The sequence below is a fragment of the Rhineura floridana genome, chromosome 7, assembly GCF_030035675.1.
Source record: "Rhineura floridana isolate rRhiFlo1 chromosome 7, rRhiFlo1.hap2, whole genome shotgun sequence".
In the NCBI taxonomy this organism is placed as follows: Eukaryota; Metazoa; Chordata; class Lepidosauria; order Squamata; family Rhineuridae; genus Rhineura; species Rhineura floridana.
In genome coordinates this window covers 92,349,342-92,370,712 of record NC_084486.1, presented here as the reverse complement: position 1 = coordinate 92,370,712, position 21,371 = coordinate 92,349,342, and the positions used below count along the sequence as shown (strand labels likewise).

At 42.6% G+C, this 21,371-nt stretch overlaps 1 protein-coding gene across 6 annotated transcripts in view; it reads left to right on the top strand.

Moving 5' to 3' along the window:
* KIF1A (kinesin family member 1A) overlaps positions 1 to 21,371 on the top strand; it is a 158,020-nt gene that overhangs the window by 9,961 nt on the left and 126,688 nt on the right. For all 6 annotated transcript variants that reach the window (XM_061636495.1, XM_061636499.1, XM_061636498.1 and 3 more), the window contains exon 2: positions 7,344 to 7,504. In XM_061636495.1, the coding sequence (XP_061492479.1) occupies positions 7,399 to 7,504 (106 nt within the window). In that variant the 5' untranslated portion in view covers positions 7,344 to 7,398. The remainder of the gene's footprint in view (positions 1 to 7,343; positions 7,505 to 21,371) is intronic.

Below are 21,371 nucleotides of genomic sequence, written 5' to 3'. Positions count from 1 at the left end.
AAAGCTATCCACCCCCACCCCTCAACTGGACTTCAGAGCCCAGCTGTAATTTAAAAAAAAATTGGCCTATGGGGCATTTGCAGAGAGAATCAGCATACAGGAGTAGGGAGGGAGAGACCAATTTCTAGTCCATGTCATTTTTGTATGTGTTCTTTCATCAGTCCATTCTGTCCCATTTCTGCATCAGTCTGTGGTTTTTAAAAAAGGAAAGCTCATTAAAATTTGCATTGTTTTTAATGTATTTGCCTTTGACCCTGAAATATGATTTTTGTACACATTTTATCCTAGAATATGAATTTTTCTACACATTCTAATCTAAAATATGCATTTTATATGAATTTTGATACATTTCTTGAGCCAAGTATTATCTTACAAAATTTGGAGATGTGCGAAAGCCAAAGGATAAATGTGTTCTGATCCACATATTAGTCTGGAAAGTGCACATCAGGTTGGTTTCCTTAAAAATGTGGACTGAACAAAATCCTTCATCATCCAGTAGAGATGCTGAGGACCCTGTCCTACCTGCCAGTTTCCCCCTGCAAATGCTCTTTGCCTCTTAAGCATCAAAAAGGAAATATGGGGTTGGGAAACTCATTTTCCCATCATAAGGTCTAATTCTTCTCATTAGTCATGCCTGTTTCCACAGGCATCTGTTGGCTATGCTTATCTGTATCTATATCTGCCTGGAGGTTTGCGCCTGCAAAAACTAATTTCCGTCCAGTTGTGATGGATCAGACATGAGCAATTTTGATAATCTTTTTAATATTGTACTATGTTTGGATGTGGCAGTTTTGAGGGTATAGTTGAATAACTGCTTACTGTGTGAGACTGTAGCACTCATTTTTCAAATACAGCCTAGGCTGTAGAAGCAGGAAGCTGCATTTTCCCTATTTCTGTGACCAACAGCAACCGCTGGCACTCACCTGCTTACTCAACACCAAGCGTAGCTGCCAATTCCTGAGAGGGGGGAGTGGTAAGGCGTGGGGAGTGAGGTGTGGTGTGGGTGCAGTGGTGGAGCCAATCTGATGCTTCTGTCATCACATCTGCATAGCACCTCGCTCCTCCCCTTTCGCCTCCCCCTCTCAGGAACCGGCAGTGACACTGTGTGTCACTCAGATAACAACAACAACAACAACAACATGTGAAGACAGAGAAAATGTTGTTGCCGTTAGTTAAAATATTCAATATTTTAGCAGTAGAGCCAATTTAGCAGCAGGGTTAATAGCCATAACCAGGAAAGTGTTTTTTTAAAAATATAAACTTAAAAAAAAATAATCAGCACTATTATGGTGTGATAGTGCTATACATGTTTCATTAAAATATATGTAGCCAAACAAGCATTTTAGCACCAATTAAAAGATTAAAAAAGAAAATAAATGGTGGCATAGAATGGCACCACCACAAATGTTATAATTAACGTGTGTTGAGCTGTGATAGGTTCACTTTCCTGATCAGTCAGTGCCCATGTGAAAACCCACCCTAAAGGCATCTACACTTGTGGAGATTGCAGTATTCTTCAATTCTTCTGAAAAAAGTCTGGCTTTGGTTGCTTCCAGACTGTCACTATTTTGCAGGAGCGATTCAACTGCATATTGGAAAGTTTAGGTTTGTGGAATTAAATTGCTCTGGTGCAATAAACCCACTTTTTGCCTTAAGGAAAGTGACAGGAAAGTGCACTATAAAGTGAGATATCAGTCAATTGACAGAAAGTTGTATAATCTCCACACAAACAAGTCAGGATACATGCTGTATCAACAGACTGCCTAGAAGTGACGTTTCTGTGGTATGAGAAAAGAAGTAAGAACCACGGGAAAAATACGGGATGCGAATAACTGGATGATGGTATTCTGTGAATGCTTCATAAAAAGTGAGTGAATAAAGCATGTCAATACTACAATAAATGCCTAATGTGGAAGCACCCTGAGTGCAAGACAGTTCATACATCTCAGGGCTGTGGCTACGTAGAACAGAACAGCAGCTATTGAGACTGTAGCAGAGCAAATAATGCCAGTTGCTGGATCGCACTAAAATGTGCTTTCATCTGAAACATTTTGGTTTCTCTGGTACTTCCTATCTTTCCTCAATTAGCAGAGAATCCTAGATGTGGCTGAGGACTGTGGCTGAGCTGATCACTGCACTTAGCTTACTGAATTATTTATACTGAAAACAAAAGGGAGTGGGTTCTGGGGGCTTAACTCTGTTACTCAGATGTACAGGGAAGCCAGGCTGATGTGATTTCATAAGAGTTTTGGAAAGAGGAACTCGCAGAGAGAAGACATGAGGAGAGATCCTCCCCAACTGGCTTTGGATCTCCCACCTTTCTTTTGAGCAGCCTTAGTTCACTGGGGAATACAGTGGCATCATCGTAAGCCAGGGGTAGCTAATGTGGTGCCCTTCAAATGCTGCTGGACTACAACTCTCATCAGCCTCAGTCAGCATGGCCAAAGGTCATGGATGCTGGGAGCTGTAATCCAGTACACTCAGGGCCGGCCCCAGGCATGCTGGGGCCCTTGGGCATCAGCTTTCCCAGGGCCCTGCTGTGTGTGCGCGTGTGCATGTGCTCAGCCCCTCACCTACCTGTTGCCTGTCTTTTAGCATTGCCATTAACCAAGATGGCAGCCACAGTTTCCCTAAGGGGATGAAGCCTCTGCTGCCATCCTGGTTGATGGCACGCGTGCGTCCTATGCGTGCGCATCTCTGCCATCAACTAAGATGGCGGCAGGGGCTTCAGCACCTTAGGGAAACCTCGGTCACCATCTTCATTAAGGGCAATGCTAAAAGGCAGGAGACAGGTAGGTGAGGCGAGGGAATGGCAGGCAGGCGGAAGCTCCTGCCCTGCGATCTGCGGCTACTGCCGCAGATCGCAAATGTTGAGCAGAGGGGGCCCTCAGGGCCCCCTGTAGCTCCAGGGGCCCTCAAGCCAGTGCCCCACCTGGCCACCCTTTAGAACCGGCCCTGTCTGGAGGGCATTAGGGTGGCTATCCCTGCCGTAGGCAGTGTCTGGGGAGAATTCAAGCTAAGCATCCTTGCCTGTACATGCATGTTTACTAGGGAATTGCCTAGTGGGAACTTGTTCTGATTTCCTGTGGCATGACAGTTATTCTCATACAGCCTATCTCCCTCAAAGTGTCCCATAAAAACAAATACATGGCAGGAAACACTCTCTGCCTCTTTACTTGTGCAGCCTGGGAAGACGTAGAGCAAAGGCTGCTTAACCCTTGTGATCTATGTGCAAGCAGCTGCCAGAGTTTTTGGAGGTAGGCTTCTAGGATTATTCTACATGCCACTTGTTCTCTCCTCACTCCCATGACCCATGGCTGGCTGAGGCTGCCATCAAGTGCCCAGGTTCCTCATAGAAAAACCAGGTCATGTGACATTTGCAAAGTAGATAGCGCCATAGATTAAGGAAAATCTGGTTAAGTGATTCTTGCTAAATTAACATGATGCAGCAGGTTTAATCAGTACTTTCTCGATGGGCCTTTTCCTTCTCCCCTTGACAAAAGTTAGTCACTACATTGCAAAGATACATCAGTCGCTTTGGGGCAGAGATCTTACAAACTCTCATGTTTCTAACAGAGATAATCCTTAGATTTAGAAGATAAGAAATCTCACTAAAAAGAAGAGAACCTGCATTGTTTTGCATGTAAGAAAAATGGCACTATTCCGTTGTGATGTCAAAAAAGGTTGTTTCCAGTTGATCAGGATCTACGTCTGTGTCCGGGCTGGGCCACAAACAAGCAGCCTGGAGTGAGTCAGGAACTGGGAGTGAGGACCCAAGTGCAATTGGGAGGCAAGACCAGACAACAAGCCAAGACCATGGCACAGTTAAGATCAGAAAGCAAGACCAGAAACACAGCTCAAGGTTCAGCTGGAAAAGGAAGTCCTTACATATTTCTTCCTGCCAATGGCCAGCCGGAGTGGAGCCAGGCCAGATCTTGAAGTTTCTTCCCTAAGAGGCAGCAGTTACACAGCTCACCACATGGAGCACTTAGCAGCAGTTGTTGACAACCTGCTTCTGATGTTTTGTTGTTGTTATGTGCCTTTAAATCGATTCCGACTTATGGCGACCCACACTTCTGCTGTAGCTTTGTAATTTGTTTATGCCTCATCTCTTTGTGGTGAAGAGCGATGTTATTCTGTATATTGGTTCTAATTAGGGATTACAAATATTATACATATAATACGTATGAAAGAGTCAAGCCCAATGCGGCAATATATTTCTCCACCGTAATTTTACAAGTGTTAATATATGAGTATTTTTGTATAGTTATACGCGTAATTGTATGTATCTGTTTATATGCTGCTTACTTTAGGAAACCTGGGACATATCCAGCCAGGGGTAGCTGGTGACCTTTAGGTCTGCTAGGGCAGAAGGTAGGGAGACCAACAGGAAGTGGAGTCAGGCTATGGTTTTAAAGCACATGAGGCCAGCACCCTGCTGAAGCTAAGCAGGGTCAGGTCTGATCAGTGCCTGGATGGGAGACTGCCTGGGAACCATATGTAAGCCACCTTGGGTTTCTATGATGAAAAAAAAGGCAGGGTATAAATGTAGTAAATAAATAAATAAAGCCAACTAATTCTAGTTTTGGCCTCCTAAGTAAGAGGTCAAGCAGGTGGGGGCTGACTCAGGGCAGGTAGGGCAATGTCCCATTAGCCCTAATGTGCTAGCCTCCACTGCAGGCAACTAAAGAGTCATGCTAGCTCAATGCCTTTTAGATGCATAATGTAACTTCCTAGCCCTTTCCTCTCCCCACATGCCCCCATGGGTCCCCTAAATCTGTGCTGGGTTTCCCCCCAACCCTCTGGAGCAGATTTGGGGGGGCATGGAGTTTATATGCATATAATGTAATACATATATTAATGCATATAACAGATAAGAATTGTTCATATTTTTAGGAGAACCAGAAAAAAAGGTTCTTCTCATTGAGATCAAGGAGCAAATTAGAAAAAAAACGAGAAATTAGAAAAAAATAGAAATTAGAAAAAAAATAGAAATTAGGGGAAAAAATCTGTGCAGATAAGCTTGATGCTGAGATTTTCAGAAAATTCCGTCGCTAGTTCTAATATTCCATTTGTTATCCTCCTAGTGTCAAGATTAAGCTTTCAACCTGCCAGACACAGCTATCAATATTTGTACAGTATACATTCCAAATCTATTCACCTCTTCTGAAAGTCAGACAGTCATTTTCATTTATTTTAAGTAGCTTTACATTGTTTTTATCTGTTTTTTAAATCTTAAGTCATATTGAGACTTTTTGTATAAAGCAATTAACAAATGTAATAATAATATTAATAATTTTGAATATTCACTGCTAAGTGAAATATCAGAGAAACAGCTAAGCTGCTGATTGTAAAAGCACAATCAAAATACCAAGCAGCTACATTTGTTTATTTAATTTAGAAATTTATAGTCCACCCTTCAACTGATGCCCAGAGTGGCTGACAAGAATTAAAATTGTAGTTAAAACACATTTTTAGAAAATGAAAACAATACAAATAGTCAGATTTAGAAGCCTAGGTCTAAACCCTAACCATGGGCCCTAAGAAAATAATTGATTCCTGAAATAGTATCAGAGTGCTCACCAGGCAAGACTCCCTGGGGCAGGGGTGGCGAACCTTTGGCACTGCAGATGTTGCTGAACCACAACTCCCATCGTCCCTGCCCATGGGTCATGCTTGCTGGGGATGATGGGAATTGTAGTTCAGCAACATCTGGAGTGCCAAAGGTTCACCATCCCTGCGAGGGAGCATTCACAATCAGGGAGCCACCACTGTGGAGGATTGTCCCTATGCTTTGTAGCTACCTGCTGCACCTCCAGTGGTGGAGGCACCCCAAAAGATTCTAGTGTATGGGTAAACACATGTGGAGACATATGATCCTTCAGGTCTTGTATTTCAAATTGTTAATCAAATAGCAAAATCAAATCAACCTGTGACAGACTTCCTGCCCTAACTGACCTTCAAATAGCAAATGGTCTAGAAATGGGAACTGTACTTCAGGCTGACTGTGCATGTACAGATATTTCCCATCACATTCTAACTGAAATTTATTTATTTATAAGAGAAATTCTAGCCTGCCATTCATCATATGATCCCAGAGTGGATTACAATTCAGTAAAACAACAGTAAAATACAACCAACTCAGCATACCGTATAAAAGTAGCTAAAAATACAGTATATCCGTAAAAACAGCCAGGAAGCCATAATCCGGGCTCCTCGCTTGTAGTGAAGGAATTCCTAATAACCCACCAACGCCTGGGTGAACAGATGAGCTTTCAATTGATGCTGAAATGACAAGAGTTGGCACCAGTCGTGCTTCTAGGGTAGGGGTGGGGAAACTCAGGGCCCTCCAGGTCTCTCGGTGTGGACCTCAGGATTGTCCTTAGCCACATTGTGACCCTAGCAAGGGCACATTGCTCACTGGCTCTGTTTCACACCCTGGGCTCATCCAGACGACTGCAAAATGTGTGACACGCCTGCTATGTGTGTTCGTTATTTTTTGGTCGTCCAAATGACGTCTCGCGCTGTTATGCATTTTCGCGGGTTAAATCCGCTCCTTGCAATACCAGCAAAAATGCGATTTGCTGTTTAAAATCGGGAATCATCCGCTGTGCCTTCAGGAGGTAGGATGCAATACCGCAGACTTTACAGCTGATGGGTGGTTCTTGGGCGTTTCCCCTTGCCCCTTCTCCTCATTCCAGCCAATCACGTATCTGCACTTTTGCGCATGTGCGAGAATAAGCCCAGGAAAATTGAACCAATCATCGCAATGGTGGGGTGTTGGGGGTGTGTGTCTGCAACTACTATGCAGATGCATTTTATTTTTTGCCAGCCTGCAAACTGGGTGGCCGCTCTGGGTGAGATCTGCAATGCACAGCAAGCGAGAAAGGGGCTGCTGGTCGGTTTCATGCCTGCTTCTGGAAAGCTTTGTCAATGTCATTCTACTGGCTGGGGTTTTTGTTTCAAATCATTTCACCAGGAAGGAAAGAAAAGGAGAAGGAGGGGTTTATGAATGAAATTGACAAAGCTTTCCAGAGCCAGGCGTGAAACCGATCAGCAGCCCCTTTCTTGTTTGTATTTGCGATATTACGCTTAAACGAATGTATGCTTTTCTGCCTTTATGGATATTTAAGGATATACACACGCTGGCGATTGCACTTATTTGCAGCCATGTTTACAAAGGATGTAGATCTACATTTGTTTGTAAGCATTACAGCTTGTGTGTGCCCAGTGTGCAAAGCTACCAAGAGATGCTCCTACAATTACATTCTCCAGCATAACCTGCTGAGGCATGCAGGTCTTTAGAACAGCCTTTCCTTACATTTCTTTCCTGTTTATTCCAGGGCATTGTCTGGTGTGCAATCCTAACAACAGGAGGAAAACCTTCAGACCACCAGGATGGCAGGAGCTTCTGTAAAGGTGGCAGTGCGGGTGCGTCCTTTCAACTCCCGAGAAATGAGCAAGGATTCCAAATGTATCATACAGATGACAGGAAACACTACGAGTGAGTGGCCATTGCATCTTTTTATGCAAAATAACGTCAAAGCGCATCTGAGTGTCTGTCACATTACTTCTGCTCATTTATCCAGGAAATAATGTGGAAGAGATAATGCAATTGTACTTGCTAGTCACCGAGGTTTTACAATTACATTACGGAAAACAAAAGCACTTAGGCTGCCATCCTAACCACAGTTACCTGGGAGTAAGCCCTATTAAATTTAATAGGACTTGCTTCTGAGTAGACATGGTTAGGATTGCAGCTTTAGCTGTGTCTTGTAAGAAATTGTCCTAAGTCCTAAGTTCCAGCCCCTGCGAGGTGCTGCTTTGGGGCAGAGTTGGGTGAGAGTGTATAACCATACTGTGGTCTGTTTGTTTTCATTATACCATTTCCTGATAATGATAGCAAGTTTGGAGGCCTTCGACTATGTCATGTGGAGGGAGTTGGGGGCAGTTACCTCTTCTGATGGGAAAGCTATTTTGACTGTGATTTGGGTATTCAGCAATCTCTACATCAGAAATTGACTCCATGTTCTCCACGAGAACAGGGTGTTGAATCACATTCCAGGAAACAAGGCAAAAGTGTCCCAGAAATTCTAGCCCTGCTGTTAGTTTCTTGTCCACACATTGACCAAATGGTTGGAAGGGGAACAGGATTACACTGATTGGTCTTGCCCCTGACTTTCAGACATTCACCCTGGAGGTGAGAATGGGCTCTGTGCGCATGCAACTGTATGGCTTACTGTGATGTGCACATTGGACCACTTTGCTCCTCCCTGCTAGTGCATGAGGGAAACAAACCAGGATCCTTGACTGAGGGTGTTTCCAGATGACCTGTTTACTGAGCATTCATCCTGATTTGTTTGCAAGGACAGTAGATGACATTGGCTATTGATAATTCATTCTGATGTGTTTGTGGTGTGTGTGTTAGATGATGTTGTGTTAACGCAAGTATTATCCCACACTTTTCAGAGCATTTTTCTGTCACTTATTGCAAAAAGTTGGATATTTTGGGGAAGTGGGTTTGTTGTGCAAGTGCTCCAAATCAATTTTAATTGATCAACCTATATTTGTCGGTATGTGATCAAATGCCACCTGAAAATTACACCACTGTAGAAATGCCCTCAGAATTATGTGTGAGCCTTGGCTCCTGTTTGTTTTGCTCAAACAAACCACAATTAGTAAGCTAAGAATAGGTTATGGTTTATCTGGAGCAAAACAAACTACAACCCCTGGTTCAGAAATAACGCTAAGCCCTGGAAGATAACAAGACATTGCGTGGGCAGAGACAAAAATGGGGGGTGGGGAGAAGGGTTGGGGCATCAGTCGCTATAAAAGAGGTTTCTGGGGGGGAAAGTTTTCATAGGTAATGTCAAAAATAAACCCCAATTTATGCATTTTAATTAGGCACTATGACTTGTGAAGTTTACAAAAAAGCAAATAAATGTAAAATACAATATTTTCCACATGCAAAATTCTGTAGTTGTATAAACTAAATAACAGTGACTGGAACGCAAATGTATATTGTGCAAGTCATCCTACTATAATGATCTGAACTGTTAATAAAGTCTTATGCACCGTGATTTCTCTGGAAACTTCCAGAGGAACTGTTCACTTGAAATTCCTTCAAATATGTTACTTTCAAAAGCCAAGATTACTAAGTTTGCTTTTCTCTGATGAAATGCTGAATGCCTGTATGGTGTCAACACATGTGTGGAAGTTGAGAATGAATTTTGACACACAGCTATAGATGCACTAAAGGCGAGTCCTGCAGCATACAAAGAGTGCATGCATGGAAAGGCTTCCTTGTACAGGTTCAATGTTTTAGTAAGCTTATGAACTGTGAGTTCAGTTCTCCTGAGGCAGCGGCTTCCCAGAACTAACTACCCTGGTCTTCTTTGCTATGCCAGAAAAGCAATTAAGAGAAGTTTCACTTTAAAAATTAAATATCAGGGGATGTGGCCAGTTGGTGCGAACCTGCTTCACCTTCACACATCTGGTCAGTACATAGGGTAGAGAGACACTTGCTGTTCTACCAGTTCCAGTGTGTCTCCATCTCTCTTTTCTGAAACCGGGGCACACGATGCTAGTCAAACCCCACCCCTTTTTACTCTAAAAGGTGAGATCAGCTCGAGTGCATTTTTTAAAAATTCAGCTTCAAACAAATATTGCAACTGATCAACCCATTACCCCTCCAGGTGTGGCCAATGGAAATGCTTTGCTATAGGCGACTAGTGTGCTGACAGCCATAGACAACAAAGACCTTCTGTGCTGGATCTCTTACTGCCTACAAATATACTTCTTCCCTAAGCCCTGTTGATTAAATGTCTAGCAACTGGAGTTACTTAAGGAGAAAAATCATCCTGGTAGCTATAATACAATTTCCTGATTTCATCTTCCATAGCCATTAGAACACCCAGAATGGATAAGCGAGCTTGAAGGTCTACTTCAAGTCCACTTGTCCATTGGCTGGTCCAAATCTTCAAATGCTACTAAGCTCTGATCTTCATTACTGGTTGGGTAAGAGCTACAGAGGAAAACATTGCCTCCCAGAAGTGTTGTTTAGGGTATCACACAATACCATCATGAGGATTTGCTTTTCTTCATAATATCTGATATTGCTGTGTGAACATCTGAATTGTAACCAAACATATTAAGGAGGAGAACAAGCTCAGTAATGAACAAGTAGACAGAATTAATTGTATCTTTTCTTTTTTAAAATGGTGTGTGTTGATACCAATTCTTTCTAGAAACACAAATACTTTTTAAAATTTAATTACTGTCTTGACTGCTGGTAAACTGAAGCTCAAAGATGTGTCGAGGTGCTCCCAAAGTCGCCTTTCTTTCTGAAAAAGCAGTGGGGGAGGGATTTGAATCAAGACTGTAGCACACGGGAAGGGTGTAACGTTTTGAGTCTCTGCTATGGCCCTAGTCCATATGGCCCTGCCATAGGATTCTAGAAGCCACCAAGGGGAAAACTTTTCCTTTATGCTGCTAGAATGCCATGTAGAACTTAAAGAGAAGGGGGAGATGACTAGGGATCAACAAGCATGGTTGGGTGGGATGGAGATGGTCTCCACCAGCCATTTCCCCCTAAAATTCCCCACATGTACCTAATCAACAGTATAATCCTAACCATGTCTGTCTACTGAGAAGTAAGTCCTGTTGAATTGAATGGGGCTTATTCCCTGGTAATTGCGGTTAGGATTGTAAATGAAGGCTGCAATCCAATACACACTTACATAGGAAAGTCCCATTGAACCCAATGGAGTTTCCTTCTGAGGAGACATACTGGATTGCAAGCTAAATCACTTTATCTCTGCCATGGTTCTGGACCTGTGTTTATCTTACAAACAGATATCCTAGAGCCCCACAGGGGTACAAGTGGCGAGGTGGTGGAGAGTTACAAGTGACAATCAGTAGGTAGGTAAATCATTAAACACAAGGGCATTGTTAGTGGGGTTACCCATAAGGCATGAGACCTGGGTCTTTTATGCTAAGGCCAGGGAGACTTGCCCCTTATCCCTTTTAAAAAACATTTTAAAAATACTTTGTTAAAAGGGCATGTGGACATGCTGCAAATCACAGTACCGGTGAGACTTCACCCACCTACTATAATTTCCCTATACTCCCTGAAAGCTGGCCTAAAACTGCATCTTCACATATAACGTAGCATATGCCTATTTTTTGCACATTTGTGTCACAGGCCTGTGCTCTTTTCAGTACCTAGCAATGTCCTTCCTTAAGCACTTTGATCCACTTATCAGTTGTGCCCTGAAGGTGCCCATTTTCCCCAGCATTACCTTTTGAGGAAAACACGGGAGGGGGCACCCTGTATTCTTCTTAATGCAGTCGTCTGTTCTTAGACACATTCAAATACATAACAGCAGGTAGGTAGGGACTAGAGAGATGTGAGGCTCTTGCTGCCCCCCCATGTGCCTCTTAAGGGCACATATTTTTTTCGGAGCAATGCTGCTGCTGTTGGCATTGACATGCCAGTAGAAGCCTACAACCCCAGAGCTGTTGACCCCAGAGACCTGCTGACAGTGAGGTTTTTATTGCCCAAAGGACAAAAGCAGCAATTGAAGCACAAAGCAGCAAAAGGAGTAGTCAATCCCTCTCAGCTGGACATGAATGCTAGTTCTGTTTAGAGCCTCACTGGACTGCATGGCACGCGACAGCTCAGCACTTCTGTTTGCTTAGGGCCTAACTACCCTTGATGTTAAATGCATCAGGATTAAAATTAAAACCAAGTGGGAGAAGCCTATCAAGATATGGACCACAGCATGCTGATAAGGATAGGGGGAAAAGCACTAGGATGATATTTTTTTCAGGACCATGGCAGGGGAGGGAAGGGTTAAATCTCCTTTCCCTGCATGGGGGTGGAAAGGTTAAGGCTCCCCATGCACTGTGGTCCTGATCCAGACCCCACTGCAATTTTGCTTTAACCCCGATATTTCTGCAAGCAACAGATTCGATGTCACATAGTTACGCCCTCTGGTTTTTGATTTGGGAGGGCAAAGACAGAAGCATGGCCTGGGATATCTGTGAGCAGAAAATGTGCTTGAATAGGTGGGGCTTGGTACACTGATGACCTAACTTGGTCATAAAGTGGATGTGTACAGAATTGGTGAAGAGTTCATGTCTACAGCCAAATGGGCACTTTGGCTGTGCCCCCCCCCCCGTTATTTGAAGAGTTTTTGAATTGGGTTGTAACCCAGCACGGGCAGTAACAGAGGAAGGTCTATGCCTAGAGTTACACTCAAAATATATTGTTGGAAATGGATGAAACTGTTTTCCTTTGTTGGTGAGTTTCAAGCAGATTCCCCTTGAGGGTCTTGTATTTTCTGGCACCAACTTAAATCTTGCAATGTTTCATTTTGTTCCCACCAATGAACCATTTTCCAAAATGACACTGCAAGGTCAAGCTGAACCTCCATTTTCTTTACGCAAACCCATCATAAATTCCTTTTGTACTCTTGTGTTTATTTGGAGTCCATTTCATTTTGCTGAGCATGCATGCATGTTATGGGTGTTAGGTTACAATCCAGAGATTTTTCTCTGTCCTTTTAAAAGCTTCTGATTAAGCAGCACATGTGACAGCTGTGGCTTCTCTTCTCTCCCTCCTTCTCTGGTCCTTCTGTCTGCCATCTTCCCCAAATGCTGTAGTGAGCAGAATTCTAAGTCTTCGGCACATTCAGTTGGAAAGGGGACAGATAGATGGACCATGGAAATAACAGTTGGAAAAAACTGTAGCTGCTGCGTATCCCACTTATTTGGGGTACTTAAAGAGACAGGGCAAATCTCTGGATTGTTGGGACCTGACAACCCTAAGCACAGTATCGTAAGGGAATATTATTGGTCTATTTTGGTGTGAGCCAATGACAATACTGGCTAAGTTGGGCACTTAGAGCATCTGTGCAGAGTATGCCCTGCCACAAGGTCCACCATTGTCCATAGTTTGCTTGCTATGATAGCTACCACCATTTCTTTTTACTGTCATCATTTCAATGTAACTTAAATATCTGCATATTTTTTAAAACAGTAACACTCTGCAAACAACAACCAGCAATGATGAAGGCAGTGGAAAGGACCCATTTTTCCTGACCACCTCTATATTCCTTGAACCACCTCCCTAATCCAAAAGTGATAATTGGGGAGGGTCTTCATTTTTCTCACCTTTGTTTTCTTTACAAGTTAATTTCTATAGAATTTTTCTCCCTCTTCCTCGTCTAACTGGCCCTTTCCCCCCAATGTCAGGCACAGACTGTGTAAGGCCACAGCACAACGTCCCTCTGTAGGTATGGTGGAATGTTGTCACATGATTTCTTAGAACCCAGTTGCAATATTGATTTCCGCTGCCGTTAAATCCCTCTAGAGATCAGAAACTTTGCTGAGAGATGAGGAAAAAGTATTCATTTTCTGGATTAGTCAGTCTAACTGTACAAATCACCACTGTAGGAGATGTTTTTGCTCTGCCCTACTCATCCCTAGAAGTAACTGATCAAAGACTGTTGGGTTTTAATAAAGAGGAAAAGTGTGAGATGGTAAAAGGAACGTGTAAATATTTCTGCATTCCTGTTTCGCTGTCTCTTGGTTTCAGCTACACAGCATTGGTTCCCAGCATCACACTTTTGTTTCTGTTGAATGATCACTCTCTTCGGGGACAGACACTATAATTCAGCCTTTCCAAACAGCTTCTGGAATCAGCCTCAATTCCCCCAATCCTTTTGTTTTTGTTTTTTTCATTTAAGAAGCATACTTAGGGCAGTCTCTCTGTACTCCATGCTAGCCTTCTCTGGGAGAAAAAAAGGAGCACTGTGTTACTTCCATAGGAACATTAACATTCCTGCAGTTGGTTGCTCTAGCTACTTTTCTCAGTTCTGGTTCTAACTGAGCCAAGAATAGAGAAAAATGGCTGGTAAAAATAGACTGAAGCAGTGATGGAAGTTGAGGATACCGCAGCCAACACCACACAACTGAACCAGCCCAAGCTGCTGGGAAGGTTAGATGTGGGATGGGAGACAGTTCAGCACCCCTCTGCCCACGCTTCCTTTGTTGTGAAAGATCCTGCAGCATCACCTCACTTTATATGTGAATGCAGTGGACATGTAAATAATGTCATGCCTGGGTTGGCTCTGCATTTTCAAAATCAACCTCTTTTTCTCATACAGTCTGCCAGATCCAGCTCTGCACATGAATTACCTGTTCAGGGGACCATCCACAACCTTTAAGACATGTTAGAATTTTCCTGTCAAATTCTGTACTCTACTTAGTTGTTACTTGAAGGCAAAACCACACTGGTAGACCCATTCACCGTCATCTGACAGTAAATTCGTAACAATATATGTAGAGCCAAGCCAGTTATAGCAATTCCTATCAAATACCCTTTGCGTTTCTATTCTCAGATAGAAAAGAACATTTAATTTACAATTTTGTCTCCACCAAATCATCCATCTGCTTAAATTAGAACAAATTCAGAAATTATCGCACCATTTTAGGCCATGAAAAGAAAACAACAGCACACCAGCTGGTAACACCTTAAGCACTGCTATTATACAGTGTGAACAGGAAATAATTTAACACAAACCCCAAGTTTTGGGGTAGTAGAGCAATTGCCGTAGTGAAGAAGTATGTATTTTATGGTGAGTGAAACATACATCTGATCAAGATATTCTCGGTATAAGGCTATTCACTGCCATGCCTTCTAAAAACCCGTTTTGATGCCCACAAGGGCTATAGATTTGCTGTTAAGAAAAAGCTTCCCCCAGGGCTCTGTTGGATATTCTTATTCTCTTAGAAGTCGGTATCCCATGGTTTGTAGCAAAGGCACATTAGTATTACTCACACCTGTAATACTAATACTGCTAATGATAATAGTATTAATGCTTACCTTTTAAATTGTTTTTGAATTTTCAAAGTTTTTTACACATGTTGTTTGTATGATACGTGAATGGTAGAATCTTACCAATTTTAAAAGATGAAGACCAGCAGTAGGTGGTGAGGGGTTCACTAGGTGAAACCATTAATGGCAGCTGCGTGGCAATTTGGGGGATAGGGGTGGAGGAGGGAGTTGCTACCCTTACCTTTTGGCCAGTGGTGGCTGGTGCCCATTGGGACTGGTAGGGCGGAAGACAGGGAGGCCAAGGGGGTGAAGCCAGAGCCAGTGACAGGTGGAGTCAGAGCCAATGACAGGCGGAGCCAGCTAATTCTTATTGTGTCTTATTGTCCTCCCTGTAGACTTATGCAAGGCCAACACTGAGACTAAAAAGGAGAAAAGAGAAGACTAAGGCAGTGCACACCCTAGACTAGTTGTAAATAAGAAGGCAGGCAGGTGGGGACTGGCTGAGGATAGACTGAGGCAGTGGTGGAAGTTGAGGATACCGCAGCCAACACCACACAACTGAACCACCACAGGCTGCTGACACCAACAGGGCTGATGATAATCTCAGCAATTGTGCACTTGCATGATGCACAGGGCAGCCCCCCCCCAAAAAAAAATGTCAGGAAGAAAAATCCCCTCCCTTCATCATTGTCACATTGCTACCTAGTGGACCACCACACCAGCCACTATTTGAAAACTGAGACTCCTGCTCATATATTTGCCAGAAGACTTAGATCTGTATTTCCAAGTAATATATGGCAATTCTACCTGGATGATTTTGCCCCCATGCATGGCTATGTTTGAAACATTTCAGAAATTAGTATTATATGTTGTGAGGAATCATAGAGTTGGAAGATACCTCAGATGTCATCCAGCCTAGTCCCCCATTGATGTAGGAAATGCATTAATACAGCATCCTTGATAGGTGAGCATCCAGGCTCTGCTTAAAAACTCTGAGACCACCACCTTTTGAGGCAGTCTGTTCCACAGTCAAAACAGCTTATATTCTCAGGAAGTTCTTCTTAATGTTTAGTCTAATTCCCTTTTCTTGTAATTTGAGTCTCTTGGTTTGGGTCATCTCTTCTGTAGCAACAGAAAACAAATTTGCGTTATCATGTATGTGAGACCACTTCAAATACTTGAAGATGGCTAACATGCTGCCTTTTAATAGTTTCTTATCCAAGCCAAACATATGCAGCCACACCTTGTCTGAACTCCTTGGAGCCAAGCGGTGGCTCTTAAGATGCTTCCAGACTATCACTATTTTCAGGGTGGGATTTAATCACATACTAGCAAATTCAGATTGCATAGCTGATTGGGAGGCCTTGCACACAAAGCCACTTCCCCAAAAGATTGGACTTCTTGCAATAAGGAAAGCGGTGGGAAAATGGAGTGGAAAATATGGGATGGCACTTGCTTTCAGCAACCTTATCTAATCTTCCTGCAAACAAATCAGGATGAATGCTCAACAAACAGGTCATCTAGAAACTCTTAGCCCTTTGTTGCTGTAAACTTTGGCTTTAACTGTCCCTATACCAGGCCCATTTCTTTCAGTTCAATTAATCCTAGTCTATAAATGCACACAGCTCCAATTCAATCATGAACTATCCTGTGGCATAACTGTTGATGAATTAGGAGCTCTAAACGTATTGTTAGATGCATTAAGAAATGTATTGTTAGATGCATGCAAGTTTGTGACAAGGATATCACCATCCCTTTGCGCAGAGTATGTGGCAATTTTGGTAATTATAGTTGGATTTCAAAATGTATGTGCTGTTCTTAAAAGTGCAAGTTCTTGCCAGAAGCCTTTAGGAATGTTGTTTTTTTTTGGTCAAAAATAGCTATGTAATGATCCAGTGTCACAAATATCAATTTGGAATATTAAAAAGATTGAGGTAGAATACACATGTAGAGAATCAAGACAGTCTGAGCACATAACACCAATTCTAGCACAACTGCACTGGCTACCAACTGGTTTTCGGGCTCAATTCAAAGTGCTGGTTTTGACCTATAAAGCCCTATACATTTCAGGACCCCAATACCTCAAGGACCACATCTCCCCAAATGAACCAACCCAAAACCTGTGTTCAGCATCTGAGGTCCTTCTTCGTGTGTCCCCTCGAGGGTGGCAACACAAGAATGGGCCTTCTCAATGGCCTCTCTTTTTTGGAAAAAATCTCAAAGCAATCCACATTAATTTAGCCTCATCTTCAATAAAGCCCTTCCACATGCTTAATGGTAAACATGCTGGTCCCCCAACTGTTTAACAATTTAGCTTTTAAGGAAGTGCTAAAAACCACTGTTTCCATTTACAACATTTACAACAAAAATCAGAGAGAGAGAAAGACAGAGAGAGAGACGCAGCTCCTAATTTCTACTGAGCTCTGCTGGGTTTGCTTCAAGACTTGAGAGTGGCTTGCAATAGGACAGAGAGCCTAAGAAGCATCATATTGCCAAAGACATCTAGGAGCTACCCCAAAGTAGAGTGAGCAAATGCAAAGGAAGACAGGGTCTGGTACCTTGTAGGTGTAGGGTGTGTGCGTGTCTATGTGTGAAAGATTTTGGCAAGTGCCACTTGCCAAACTCAGCTAAGAAAAGTGGCACCTGTTGCATTCCTCCTTTTTTATACAAATATTAGAAGTATCATTTATACAAACAAGAAAAAGCCCTTCTGTGCATCCTCTCTTGAGTAAAAATAATCCTGATATCCTTTTCATATATTTATTTATTTATTAAATTTATATCCCACCCCTCCTCCCAGAAGGAGCTCAGGGCAGCAAACAAAAACATTTTTAAAACATCTTAAAAACAAAACATCTTTAAAAAATCTTTAAAACATATTTTTTAAAAAACGTAAAGACTATTCCAACTTGGGGCTCATCCATACCTAACTGCAAAATCCTTGTTTTCTATATTCAGTTGGTGGCCTCGAGATCCATACATGTCCTATTTGTGGTCGGATTATTTTGAAAACCTGATTATCAAGCATCCATACTTGTGGGCTTCTCTCTCTTTTTTTTTTGGTCTAAATTGCTTTAGCATTGGCCACTCTCCTAAGTTCACCCCTTTTCAGTGATTGGTCCATAATGGTCATTTGCTTTCGATGTGCTTTTTCGGAAAAGTGCAGAAACGTATATCTTTTTTTAAATTCCCACGCATGTGCAGGTTTGTGGATGTGCTATTGGGTGGGAAGGAGACAAGGGGCTTGGCACATGATGGAGGAATGCCCATGGACTGCCTATTGCAGAAAAATCAGCAGCATTGACTCCAAGTGCACAGACGTTAATGTAATTTATTATCCGTTTAGGAAAGCATATCGGTTTTTCAGTGGTATTTCTAATGCAGATTTGTGAACGCAAAAATCCGTACCAGCTTGCAGTGTCATATGGATGGCGGTGAATTAATGAGGACACAAAGCTATAACATTGCAGATTATACAACTGTATGGATGGGCTCACAGATGCAGACTGGGATAAAGCCTTAAATAAAGGCTTGTTGAAAGAGGAAGGTCTTGAATAGGCACCGAAAAGACAACAGAGATGGTGCCTATCTAATATTTAAGGAGATTAGATTTCAAAGGGAAGATGCCACAACACTAAAAGTCTATCTATCCAGAGAGAATGAGTCTGTCAATAATTCCGAGGGCTATTCCCAGTTTATATAAACAAAAGGCCAGCCAACCATTCCTACCCTTCCATCTCCGATTTGCCATTTTTCTTTTCCAAATGACACTCTACAATGTAGAGTGTATATCCTGTGGGTACTGAGCATACTGAGTTCTCACTGGCCTGTTTTAAAAAATGAAGGGGGCAAAAACACACACAACTAAAGTGATTTTTGTACTTCTGCAAACCCTGGTGTTCCCCCAAGCAAGCAGATACCTGTTCTTCTTGTTTCCCAATCGTTCTTTTTTAGCTATAGTCCTGTTGGCACTCACTATCTGAGTTCACTATTACAGGGAATGATATTATAATTGCATACCTGTGCTGTTTGTTACTGGCATACAGATGTGTGCATCTTTTCCATTCTATTAGTCCTCAGTTACGGGCTATCTTGAAATAGCTCTCTGAGAAGCTCTGCTGGAAACTATCTGCATAAAGCACACAATTGCTGACATTTTGGTAATTAGCTAATTTGTTGCATGAATGTACTCTTTCCCACTGCTTCAATCAAGTAGAGCTACTGGCTGCTTTGTAGAGAACAGCTGAGCCCCTTAATGATATTTCTGGGAGTGTAATAAATCACAGGATATTTCTAACTCTGTCTTCTCCTGCTTCTTTCTTGGTTTCTCCATACTAATGTCCTGTGAATATGTTCCTTTTTTGTGTATGATGTTTCAGCTTGACTTGTGCAGTAATTCTGATGTTCAGATAAATCTTTGGAAGGTACCAGCTCCTATCATCTGAGCTTTATTTGGGCACACCTTCATGGTAGATTTGAAGGTTGATAGTTATGCATTCACTCTAATTTCCACATTGCACTCTTACTCTGTGATTGCATCCCATACTGGCTACTTTCCTGTCCACACTACAGACAACAATATTTGTTTTAACCAGTGCTGTCTGCACAGTAAGATTTGTTCTTGGAATCCTGTATTCTCAAATACGGCATTTACTTCTCATTCAAGATTTTAGCGCACAAGTGCTGTAACGAGAGTGTATTGACAGGGTCTACTGAGCTCTAACCAACCAGGAAAGAGATCTTGGGATCATATAGTAGAAAGCTCACTAAAAATGTCAGTTCAATAAATAAATACAATATTTATTTCATTTTTAAAATAAAACAAAACATTGAATATCATTGTATCATTATATAATTCACATTACAAATAGAGACTGAGATTCAAAGTGCTAGGTGTACCTAGGGATAGGGTTGGCTGCATAGTTCCAATCCACTTGTATTCTTCATTTGATCCCGATCTGCCCTTTTTTTGTTCCCACTTGCTGTGGCACTTGCCGATTCGATCTGCCGTTTGTGTTTCTTGGATTATTCGATCCGCGTGTTTTTTCCCCAGTGGCCAATTTTTTTTGTTATTATTAACGTAAATACTTATGTAAATGATGACAGTATTCAATGTGGATTTTTGGCGGTGGGAAAAAATTGTGTAATTTTTAGGCAGCTTACGTGAATGATCACAGTGTTCCATGTGTTTTTTTCCCTATTTACATATCAGTGAGGCAGATAATTACCTTTGAGTCTGTCTCTTGCCTCGGGCTAACTGATGTGCTACTTAATGATTCCTCTCCCTTTCGCTATTCACTATTCTCGAATTAGTTTGTCAGCAGTACTGCAGCAGCATCACCACCACCACCACTAGTACCACCTTGTATTTTTGTTTACACACACAGGCACGCACATACTCACGCATGCACACAATATTTATTATTTATTGCATTTGTATACCGCCCCATAGCCGAAGCTCTCTGGGCAGTTTTCAACAATTAAAAACATTAAAAATAAATATACAAATTTAAAAACACATTTTTAAAAAGCAATTTAAAAACACATGCTAAAATGCCTGGGAGAAGAGGAAAGTCTTGACCTGCCGCTGAAAGGATAACAGTGTTGCCGGCAGGCGCACCTCATCAGGAAGATCATTCCATAATTTGGGGGCCACCACTTCCTTGTTGCCATCCTCTGACCTTCCCGCGGAGTAGGCACCCGGAGGAGGGCCTTTGATGTTGAGCATAGTGTATGGGTGGGTTCATGTCGGGAGAGGTGTTCCATCAGGTATTGTGGTCCCAAGCCATGTAAGGCTTTATGGGTTAAAACCTGCACCTTGAATCGAGCTCGGAAACCTACAGGCAGCCAATGCAAGTGGGCCAGAATCGGTTTTATATGTTTGAACCATCTGGTCGCTGTTACCAATCTGGATGTTGCATTTTGCACAAGCTGCAGTTTCCAAACCGTCTTCAAAGGCAGTCCCATGTTGAGCGCATTGCAGTAATCTAACTTGGAGGTTACCAGAGCATGGACAACTGAAGCCAGGTTATCTCTGTCCAGATAGGGGTGTAGCTGGGCCACCAACCAAAGTTCGTAGAAGGCACTGCCTGAGCCTCAAGTGACAGAGATGGTTCTAGGAAAACCCCCAAGCTACGAACCTGCTCCTTCAGGGGGAGTGCAACCCCATCCAGGACAGGTTGGACATCCACCATCTGGTCAGAAGAACCACCCACTAGCAGCATCTCAGTCTTGTCTGGATTGAACTTCAGTTTATTAGCCCTCATCCAGTCCATTGTCGCAGCCAGGCACCAGTTCAGCACATTGACAGTCTTACCCGAAGAAGATGAAAAGGAGAAATAGAGCTGCATGTCATCAGCATACTGATGGCAACGCCCTCCAAAGCTCCAGATGACCACACCCAACGGTTTCATGTAGATGTTGAACAGCATGGGAGACAGAACTGACCCCTGCAGAACCCCATACTGGACAGTCCAGGGTGCCGAGCAATGTTTCCCAAGTACCACCTTCTGGAGCCAACCTGCCAAGT